The following is an 11,101-nucleotide window of genomic DNA, read 5'->3' as shown; positions in this document are numbered from 1 at the left end:
CAGAAAGCTATGAGGTAGATAATGGTACCCCCCCCCCAGGGAAGTGTGATTAGTCTTTTGTTGTTCTCCGTTATGATTGGTGAATTATTCTCCAGGTGAGATCAGATATTGGGAGGTGATTGTTTGCGGATGACCAGGCGCTGTGGAAGAGAGGAAGAAAAATTCCACATACAACTGCGAGAGTTCAAGAAGCAATCAGAGAAGTTGAGCAGTGGTCCCTCGGGTGAGGCTTCAAGTTCTCCGTTGAGAAAACACAGACTGGGTTTCCTACTAGCAGGAATGTTCGGGCGGAAGTATAGCTGAAGCTCGACGGGAGGAAGCTGGAGACGGTGGAAGTGTTTAGGTTCCTGAAGGTCTGATTTGACACTCGAATGACATGGGTGGGCACATATTAACACAGTAGTTAGCAAAGGAAATAAAATACTGAATGTGATGCATTGCCTGTCAGGAATGGAGTGGGGGGGTCGGGTAGAATGGCATTAAAAATGTTATATACAGCCCTATCAAGGTTCTCACTGGACTATGGTAGTGTAGCATATGGATCAGCAGCTCTGACATCTTTAAAAAAGCTAGACGTAATCCAGGCTCAAGCTCTAAGAATATGTTGTGGAGCAGTCAGGACCTCCCCCGGTGGCAGCCACATTGATTGTCCTAATATTGATATATTTCTTAACTCCATTCTTTTACTTTAGATTTGTGTGCATTGTTGTGACTTGTTAGATATTACTGCACTGTTGGAACTAGGAACACAAGCATTTCGCTACACACACAATAACGCCTGCTAATTATGTGTATGTGACCAATACAATTGGATTTGAGAGATGCCGTTAAAGTTGAGAAGATAATAACTACCCATGAAATATTGGGTAAATCTTCAAGGACATAAAGTCACACACCCTGGGGAAAAAAGGTGGTCCTAGAGTCCTGGGAGCATAAATGAGATCTGAATGCAAGTTTTTGGTGGTTAGGTAAGAGCATGGTGAGAGAGGTGGGACTGTTTGTATGCTGTCTTGAATATGTTGTATTCACTGATGGATCTAAGGACCCTAAAACAAGGAGGACAGGTGCAGCTTTTAGTGTTTCTGAGTTTCAGGTGGCAGTGACAAAAAGAGCAACAGGCCATTTATCCGTATACGCAGTGGAGTTGCTGGTTATGCTCTTGGCTGCAGAGTGGGTGGAGGAGGTGAGGCCAGACAGGATAGTCAACTGCTCTGACACGTGCAGCACTGATGAGCTTAATTTCTGTCACAAAGCAGACAACATGTATTGTATGAGATTTTGCAGTGCCTGTGTCGGGTGAGACAGATGGGGGTATTTGTGATGTTCGTCTGGGTACCACCTCATGTGGGAGTAGAGGGGAATGAGGAGATGGATGCTCTCACCAAGCAGGCTCTCAAACATCCTAATGTTGTTATGGACATGTCAATCAGTAAAGCAGAAGCTACGTGTTAATAACAACAGTGGTTAAAAACAAATGGCAAGCAATGTGGAACAGGGAGGGAAAGGGAAGAAACCTGTATAAGATCCAGGAAAATGGTGGGGGCAGGGATGTCCTCAGGTTGAGAAGAGTGGAGGAAAGTGTAATCACAAAGCTGAGACTGGGACACACAAGGCTCAACAGTACATTGCAATTGGTAGGAAAACATACAACTGGGAGATGTAAACACAGTCAGGAAAACATACAACTGGGAGATGTAAACACAGTCAGGAAAACATACAACTGGGAGATGTAAACACAGTCAGGAAAACATGGCGACACATTCTACTTCAGTGACAGCAACATGGGAGGGAAAGGGGAGTATTTCGATTTTTATTTTTTATTTTTTTATTTCACCTTTATTTAACCAGGTAGGCTAGTTGAGAACAAGTTCTCATTTGCAACTGCGACCTGGCCAAGATAAAGCATAGCAGTGTGAACAGACAACACAGAGTTACACATGAAGTAAAACAATTAACAAGTCAATAACACAGTTGAAAAAAAGAGAGTCTATATACATTGTGTGCAAAAGGCATGAGGAGGTAGGCGAATAATTACAATTTTGCAGATTAACACTGGAGTGATAAATGATCAGATGGTCATGTACAGGTAGAGATTTAAGGAGTAACGGTGTTGAAGAGACAAGCTTAAATGAACTGTTGAGAAAATCTTATGTAGTGTTTAATTATGTACTTAGTTTCCTTAAGGAGACGATGAATAATGGCTAAGATTGAGCCCTTCCCTATCTCTGCTCCAGTAATCCAGTCCAGTTGGGGGCGGTAATTCACTTTGGAGTTGGTTCCCAGCCGCCATATAAAAACCACAGACGAAGAAGAACCAGAAATATTCACTTTCCGGGTCAGTTTATTAATGGTACCTGCTTCTCAAAACAGAAAGAATCCCGAGGCAGTGTATACAATTTGAACTAAACGTTTTGTGAAATAAAATAAACATCACAAGAAAAAGATCATGTCAGACACGGTAGGGTTACGGTTTAATTAACATCTTACTTGTCTGAATTGGTTGAAGAGACAGAATAATGGTTGAGCAATGTTAGCTAGCAAGCTACGTTAGCCGTTGTGTGGGCCGAGAAGAGTAGTGTTTGCTAACACAGGCTATCTACTGTAGGTAACGTTAGCTAGATCGAAAATAGTGCCACTGACTGTGCACGAACGGTATAACATTAGGTTTTACTTTTACAAGATTGTAGCTAGCTATATGTCACCTGACTCTCCATTTTGGTCTACTACGCACCGATTCAACTTATTCTGTTTGGCAACCATGGAGGGATTCGTGACATGTTGACAGTGCAGTAGGCTGGCTGACTATGCTGATGTAATGTTGTATGTACATGTCAATGGGACACTTTTATTCCAGGAGACAAAACCCTCAAGTGGAGATGGAAGTGAGAAGAAGGATGGAGAGTACATTAAACTGAAGGTGATTGGTCAGGTAAGATAATATGGATGCATCTCAGACAGGAGAGTTCACTTCCTTGCCTCATTTCCTTTCCTATACGTGCTAATATGAAAGGACACTGGGGGAGCCATAGGCCTTTTCTCATTTGGGTAAAAGTCTGTCCTCCCGCTCTCCTCCGCCCTCTCTCGGAAACTGATAAGTGGTCGAGGAGAGTGTCAATTCGTTAGTCGGCAAATAGAAGAGGGTCCTTCCTTCCTTGATAACCTCCTTTTGGTAAGTAAGCACAAGCAAATATTTTTGTAACTAGCTCATTGTTCTTTCTGTGGCACAAGTGTATCCTACCTGAGTCCTTAAGACAAGTTTAGAAATTTGCCACAATTGAATCAGCTAATGTTTTCTCGAAGGAGAAAAGCATGCAAACATTTAAACCATATGCTGCCCCTCCTTTAATCTATTAAATGTATTTCACAACTAGCTAAATTAGTTTTAATTTTGGGATTCCACCCTGTAAACGTCATTTGCCTGATGACACACCATTGGAGGAGTCTCATTTCATACTAGTGCATTTCCGTCCACTTTCCATCTCCATCGGTTACCTTTGACCTTTTACAAAAAGAGGACGGAGGAGAGAGAGGATGCAGCAGTTGAGTAAAACCAATTGAGAAAAGGCAACAACAACAAAAAAGCCTAATTCTATCTTTACTTTCAGGACAACAGCGAAATTCACTTCAAAGTGAAGATGACAACACATCTAAAAAAGCTAAAGGAATCTTACAGTCAAAGACAGGTAGTTATGAAGCCCAACGATTGTCCCATCTCATTTTGACAATGTGGGTCAGAACTTCAGAATTAATGTCATCATGTTCCCAGTATCTGATGCAACCATGTGTGATTCCTTCCTGCAGGGTGTACCAATGAACACCCTAAGGTTTCTTTTTGAAGGACAGAGAATCTCAGACAACCAAACCCCCAAAGAGGTACCGCAACCGTGACATTTCAATTTGTTTTCCTGTGAACCTTGAACATGCTTGCATCTTTGTCTGACTTTCTCTCCCTCCCCAGCTTGGAATGGAAGATGAGGATGTCATTGAAGTGTATCAGGAACAGACCGGTGGACTTTGGAATGATTAGACTTGCTGTATTTTTTTTTTCTCATTTAGAATTTTGTATGTATTTTGCTTTTGTGCTTTGCACCATCTGGATCACACACTCTATTGGGGCTTCCATGTGCGAGGGCACAAAGAACGACTGTGTTAGAATGGATAGACGATCTGTTCTTTCTCCTTTTAAACACCTCGCAGTCATTTCTTCTCCCTTCCTTTACAATGCAGGTAACATTGTAGTGCAGACAGTGTCATAGCTGAATGTACCCCTATTGAGAGAGAGAACATGCATACAATGACTGGTTTCCTCTAGACTCTGCTACACACGCCTCTTTCGCACCTAAAGTTTGAATATACCACCTCTGAATGCTAAAGCATTGTTTTGAATCTTTAACTATCCCATGTTTGCTACCACTGATGGATATGGTCTAATGATATTTAAAATATGAAATGTTTTTATGATCAGGATGTATATTTTTGCATCCAGTATTTGTGTGTAATAATTAGTTTGTCCGTGGTCAGGGTTCCCCAACTGGCAGGCTGAATTTGGCCTGCGGGTGATTTTATTTGCCCGCGGGCCAAAAACAATATTTTTAATTGTTGGACATAAGACTGTAAAACACCAGCGGACCTGCTACAAGTGATTTTAATTTTGGATATTTGTTTCAAAAAGAGATGTGATCATATACACATGTAAGCAAGGCTTGAAATTATGTTTCAGTCAAATATATCTGTTTGGGCTTCTTGGGGTCAATTTGCAGTCTCTAAATTATTCTTAATTATGTTCTGGTCCCCTGACCACCCGTTCAAGAAAAAAAATCAGCCCGTGGCTGTATCTAGTTGATGCCTTTCCTAGGTGTTCTTTTTTATTTCTATTTGAATAATGTTTAAGTTCAGATAATTTCAAGGGGTTAAAGTTTGTTTAATCTCTGGCTTCTTCTTGGATTTAAATGTTTTTCTTCTCTTTTTTTTATCAAGATAATCTTGCTGTATTGAACCACAACAGTAGCCACACATAGAAATGTCAATGCAACAAATAACTCCTTATGGAGGCTTTGATCCGGATGGTTTGAAGCAGATAATTTTTCTTTTTTTGAATAAAATGTTTAACAACAACAGGACTGATATTTTCCAACTTTGACACGTGTATACCATTGCAGACAAAACAAGAATGTCCTGAATTAGGACTGCAGGTTGGATTCCTGTCCACCAGAGGGAACTCTCGTCATGTTTATGAGAGTGACTGGGTATTTATTTGACATCTCACGTTCCATGATACATTATGAAAACAACTTTGGCCATGTACATAGTCACATGCAGAGGGTATTTACCGTGCTGCCTATCCTCCAGTCAAGGCCTTGGACAATGTAAAAGCAAAATGATAGTCTTAAAATAACTGTCCAGTCTGGGATTGATTATGATAAAAATGAATGTTGGTTGGAAATGTCACTTTTACTCCATTATGTAGCAGTGACGCTTCTCAATGTGATTTTTAATATATGTTTACTCACAATTATCTTACCTGGAAAAGGCAAATATTTATTTGTAAAGCGTCCGATTTCATGGAGGCCCAGGGAAGGGAGGATGGCGTGGAGTTTGAAGGGAGGGGGAGTAGAGTCATTGACCAGTGACAGGGTAAGAGAATCAGCAGAGTGCAGAAAGAGAGAGCGACTTAGGGTCAGGTCAGTAAACTGTGTGTGTGTGTATATATCAGGCCCTGGGTTAAGACTGCCTGGAGGAGATCTGGTTTCTAAGCCTGGGATACCTCACAGTGGCAAAACACTACCAGATGTGGGCCAGCCAGGAGACGGGGAGGGGATGGTGTGTGTGAACTCACGATATGAAGAGTGAACATGTCTCAACGCTATATATCAACTCAGTTACACATGCAGCCTTTTGCTATTGTGCTTGCAGAACACTGAAAGTTGCTCAAATTTGTGGATCCTGACCCAATTACATCACCTTATAGAAATGTGAAACACAGCAAGAGATAATGACATAATTAGCTTGATGTTTTGCCAGGTTAACGTGCAAAAATTCCTTTACTCTTTCAATCAGATTACGTTGACTGCAGGCATCTGTCCTTGATTGGACGGCAATATCATGCTGGTCTTTGCAACAGTTTTCAAACAAATAAGATTTTCCCCCAAATATTTATATTGTTCAACAAAATCATGTCTGCTTGTTGGATTAGGTACTCTCGTTTCCGTTGCACAAATGCAACAGTAATACGATACAAATGCACGTTCGGGTCATTATTTTAGGCCTACTGACACTCCAGTTGAACACACCACGTAATAGATATAGAACAGATAACGCACAATGTCTAAAACAACATTCTGTTCCACTCCGCCCTACCGAGGACACACAACCAAAACAAAAAGGGAAGGAGAGGTGAACTCAAGACAAGAGAAGCCGAAAAGGAGATCTCACATTTCAGCAGGAAAGGAGGAGATTCGCTCAAGGCAGTGTGTCGATTTCCTGTTCGTAAGCTTTCGGGGCAAATCCCCCCCTTGAACTCATCATGCTAGTTATTTTTCCTACAGAAATACAATCTTGAATCAATGGCTCTGATATATTGACGTGACACCATTGTAGAGATACTATTCCACAGCCAAGCAGTGAGTAGACGTTAGACCTGGAGGTTACAACAGGAGACGACCAGAGAAACTAAATAGCAACATGCTGTATAACAGGGTAATGTGTCCACACTACAGCCTTTATAAGGAGTATTGTACAAGCAGATGTTAAAAGTAATTGAGGACGTTAGGTGTGGAATTGTTGATATTCCAAACCACGTTAGAAACAGAATCTCTCAGACTATTTGCGGCAGGGTAGCCTAGTGGTTAGAGCGTTGGACTAGAAATCGGAAGGTTGCAAGTTCAAATCCCTGAGCTGACAAGGTACAAATCTGTCGTCCTGCCCCCGAACAGGCAGTTAACCCACTGTTCCTAGGCCGTCACTGAAAATAAGAATTTATTCTTAACTGACTTGCCTAGTTAAATAAAGGTAAAATAAAAAAATATCTAGGCCTTCGTTTACAGCGTACCCCTTCATCCTACCCATTGGATACATTTTAGGAAGGCCTCACAATCACGCTGGTTTTACATTGCCTCGTTCAAGGATTTCTTTTAGACTTTCAAAAACGTATGCTTAAAAACATCCAAAAAGGAACACCAATGACGTTCAAGTGACCGCAGGTTAAAAACGTCATCGTTTTATTCTGTAAAACTGTACAAGATACAAGCCATATTGCATTAAGAAACATCAAGTAGAAACAGCAAGATTATAAGTCTTATAAATACATATGTTCTTTTGAAAAAGGGTGAATATTTACAAAATGTGGCAATTTAATAGCGTCATCTTCCCTATGTAGTTCACTACTTTTGACCAGGTCCCCTAGGGCTCTGGTCAAAAGCAGTGCACTATATAGGGAATAGGGTGCCATTTGGGACATAAACACTATACACAAGCATAATACAACTTTTTTTTAAAGGTGTGTGTTAGACATTTCTCTCTGTGCCAAGATGAATGTTCTCAGATGTCTGCAAGTTAGCGTAAAAGTAACATCAGCCACACGTTAACAGAAACACAAACATCAATTTAAAAAGTACAGAAGCAAGGAATTAAATGCACATATTCCAAAAACCTTTGCAATTCCTTGCAAAACTTAACATACATTGCTCTCGTCAGACATTAGCCCCGTATCCCTCGTTTCTCCTTGGATGAGAAACTCACCACATAATACAAAATAGTTGAAAACATATTGAAAAGTCATGGCAAAACAGACTTTCTTTGTTGCTGCCATTACATCACTGGGTGGCACATGGTGGTTTAAAAGTCATGTTTAAATGAGATTATAGAATGTTTTAAAATGTCATGGGGGGGGGGGGGGTTACTGAAGAGTTAAAACCCTTCAAATAATGAACAAATGTTCAGTCAATGGCTCATAAGGTTGTCAGGAGGGACATTTTCAAAGTAAAAGTACTTTTTTCAGAGTTCAAATGTCCTACGTCCAATAGGAGATGGGAAGGGATATGCTCAGTCGGTTTCATCAAAAATATATATATTTTTTAAACACACAACTCCTCCACATTAAACTTCCACAAAGTTCATACGGTCGTCTCTCCTTGGTTGCGGTTACTGAGCCGTTTGTAAAACCTGCACCAACTCTGTAATGTTTTCCCTGACCAGATCCAGAACCCGGACGTGATGCCCACGATCATAGTCATCAGGTACTTGATCATGAACACCGTGAAGTCCGGGGTCATCGGGGCAAAGTTGTTGGCCGGACACGGCACCGCGAAGCGCTTACACGTCTGCATGTGCCAGGTCTTCTCCCATTGGTCGCGGAAGGCCTGCTCGTAGAAGTAACAGGCGATAACGATGGTGGCGGGGACGGTGTACAGGACACTGAACACCCCGATTCTCACCATCAGCTTCTCTAGTTTCTCCGTCTTGGTGCCGTCGTGCTTCATGATGGTTCTGATACGGAACAGAGACACAAACCCGGCCAGGAGGAACGAGGTTCCGATGAAGAGGTAGACGAACAGGGGGGCCAGGACGAACCCTCGCAACGAATCCACGCTGTAGATGCCGACGTAGCACACCCCTGTGAGAAGGTCCCCATCCACCTGCCCCATGGCCAGGATAGTGATGGTTTTGACAGCCGGCACCGCCCAAGCCGCGAGGTGGAAGTATTGAGAGTTGGCCTCGATGGCCTCGTGACCCCACTTCATACCAGCAGACAGGAACCAGGTGAGGGACAGGATGACCCACCATATGGAGCTAGCCATGCCAAAAAAGTAGAGGATCATGAAGAGGATGGTGCAGCCCTCTTTCTTGGTGCCCTGGGCCACCGTCTTGTAACCGTCCTCTTTAAACTTGTCTATGCAGACCACTTTATCCTCCAAGAAGAAGCCTGCTGTGTAGGCCACCGCCACCATGAAGTAGCAGCCTGAGAGGAAGATGATGGGCCTCTCCGGGTAGCGAAACCTCCTCATGTCTACCAAGTATGTGAGCACAGTGAACAGTGTACTCACACAACACAAGATAGACCAGATACCCACCCAGAGTTTGCCGAATTTCAGTTCCTCCTCGCGGAAATACATTAGACCGTTGGGCTTGGTGGACTCGCATGGGGCACCACAGTCTTTCACCCCCAGGAATTTGTAGTTGAGGTAGGTTGGGACCTGAAGTTGTAGGGGACAGGAGAAGGGCTGGGCAGCAGGGCGACCGATGTTTGGGGGTAGGGTCATGAGCTCAGGCAGGTTGGGAGTGGGGTCCGAGGTAGGGATGTCCGTGTCTGAAGTGTTTTGACCCACACAGATCTCCCCAGCGCCGTGGATGGGGAAGTTCTCACAACGGAGTCTCTCTGGCCATTGAAACCCGAACTTGTTCATGAGCGCCTCGCAGCCCTGGCGTGCGCGCTCGCACAGTGATCGGCATGGGGGGATGGCCTGTTCTAGAACTGTGCACACCGGTGCGTACATGGAACACAAGAAAAACTTCAGGTCCATGGAACACTGGACCTTTACGAGCGGGTAAAACTGATGGACCTCCAGCCCCGCCTCCTCCTGGTTTGTGTGTCCCAAAAGATTCGGCATGATGGTTTGATTATAGGCAATGTCCGTGCAGAGGGGGATAGAAATTGGCTGACAAAACCCGTGTTCTGGTATAGAAATTCCTTTCTCGCCATGATACTGACCGGTACACGGCTCCAGCATTAGACAAACAGTCACCAGCGCGCACCCCGTTATCCAAATCCACTCACAGGTTCTCCTTACCGCCATGATAGCAGCCCCTGTGTTCAGAACAAAAAAGTGGCTTAGAATATTACCCCGGAGCTGCAAAAAGCCCAAATCAATTTCAGTCCACAAAAGGTTGAAATGTCCTCTCTTCTCCCGTCTATATAAAAATGGAGAGGAGCCTAAAGTTAAAACAAAGTTAAACGCTTGAAAAATGCCCTCGGTCGCTCTCCTCACATTCCTTATTCCAGTGTTCACAGAACTCTCCAAGAAAATGGAGGATTGCTGGTGATGGATTTATTTATTCCAATCAAACCACTGAAAACCTGTGAAATTCCAATAGAATATATATATTTTTGCAGTTCGTTTCTTTACTGACCTGGTTCTTCGTATTGGAAACAAACGTAAGACTTGAAAATGGAATACGTTGACTAATTTCTTCCAGATACCCACAAATCTTCCTTACATCACATTATAGGTTGAAGCAAAATTGAAGTCTGCAAAACCTCATGGTTTTCCATCTCGCGTTTACAACTCAGCCAATGTTTAGCTCGAAGCGCATTGGTAGGCTATGCACTACGATTAACCCGGCTCAAAGTCTGTAGTAAAAGGCAAATCTCTTCCAAAAGTATACTACTCGTCAAACTACTTCTTCCCACAACGCTAAAACCATGATCTTCTTTCTAGAGAAACTTGCAAGATTGATTCCCCCACACTACAGAGTTTGATCGGTTTCTTGGTACCCACACATGCGTATTTTCAGGGGCGCCTTGAAACCACACTTTCTCCACCAATTGAATGATTTGTTTTCTCTCCCATCTCGCCATTGATTGGAGTGAAGTGAAAAGGGTGGAGTTTTATGCGATACAGTAGATTATCTTTTTTTGTATACCTTTTTTGATGGTCAATTAAAATATAAAAATGGTTTAAAATATTCATTTTTCTATATTCTATGTTGGGAGCGGGCTATAGATAATTTAGGAGACATTCAAAATATTAGAAGTTGAAAAATAACATTAGACCACCATCCTACTTTTTACGGCTTCTTAGACCTACATGAAGTAATTTATGTTCTTTTTCATGCCCTATATCTCATTCTGTTTGTCAGGATAGTGTCCAGGGTTAAACTCGTAAGCCAGGCCTCTGACAAAGTAGAGCAATAATTGTAATATTTATGGTATTGTTTATTTCAGAGTGGAGCCCAACGTTTCTGGTAAATCATCTTGGTATGTGGACTGCAAAAACTGTTAGGCAGCCAAGAACATTTTACTTTTGACTTGTATCTCGATTAAGTATGTTTTAGAATTTTGCCCAAGGCTCATTCATCAAATATAATTTTAAGTTGTTGAGTTTTT

General features: G+C 42.4%; 2 protein-coding genes across 2 annotated transcripts; one reads left to right on the top strand and one right to left on the bottom strand.

Annotated features, from left to right (window-relative positions):
* The first annotated feature begins 2,308 nt into the window (after positions 1 to 2,308).
* On the top strand, positions 2,309 to 5,115 carry LOC135542556 (small ubiquitin-related modifier 1). Its single transcript, XM_064969619.1, has 5 exons — positions 2,309 to 2,458; positions 2,855 to 2,929; positions 3,606 to 3,683; positions 3,802 to 3,873; positions 3,959 to 5,115. The coding sequence occupies exons 1-5, from the start codon at positions 2,447 to 2,449 to the stop codon at positions 4,025 to 4,027; spliced, it is 306 nt and encodes a 101-aa protein (XP_064825691.1). The 5' UTR covers positions 2,309 to 2,446; the 3' UTR covers positions 4,028 to 5,115.
* Positions 5,116 to 7,200: 2,085 nt separating this feature from the next.
* On the bottom strand, positions 7,201 to 10,496 carry LOC135542555 (frizzled-7-A-like). Its single transcript, XM_064969618.1, has 2 exons — positions 10,126 to 10,496; positions 7,201 to 9,802 (listed from the first exon to the last, which is right to left on the bottom strand). The coding sequence occupies exon 2, from the start codon at positions 9,789 to 9,791 to the stop codon at positions 8,112 to 8,114; it is 1,680 nt and encodes a 559-aa protein (XP_064825690.1). The 5' UTR covers positions 9,792 to 9,802; positions 10,126 to 10,496; the 3' UTR covers positions 7,201 to 8,111.
* Positions 10,497 to 11,101: the final 605 nt, after the last annotated feature.

The sequence above is a fragment of the Oncorhynchus masou genome, chromosome 6 (genome assembly GCF_036934945.1).
Source record: "Oncorhynchus masou masou isolate Uvic2021 chromosome 6, UVic_Omas_1.1, whole genome shotgun sequence".
NCBI classification, from domain to species: domain Eukaryota; kingdom Metazoa; phylum Chordata; class Actinopteri; order Salmoniformes; family Salmonidae; genus Oncorhynchus; species Oncorhynchus masou.
Note: the sequence above shows the minus strand (reverse complement) of the source record. Positions and strands in the feature narration are given on the sequence as shown.

Excerpts from the sequence above, each read along its gene's own strand:
- LOC135542556 (XM_064969619.1), top strand. Across the intron at positions 3,684-3,801 it reads AATCTTACAGTCAAAGACAG|GGTGTACCAATGAACACCCT; the intron begins GTAGTTATGAAG and ends TCCTTCCTGCAG. Across the intron at positions 3,874-3,958 it reads ACAACCAAACCCCCAAAGAG|CTTGGAATGGAAGATGAGGA; the intron begins GTACCGCAACCG and ends CTCCCTCCCCAG.
- LOC135542555 (XM_064969618.1), bottom strand. The coding sequence starts at position 9,791 with ATGGCGGTAAGGAGAACCTGTGAGTGGATTTGGATAACGGGGTGCGCG.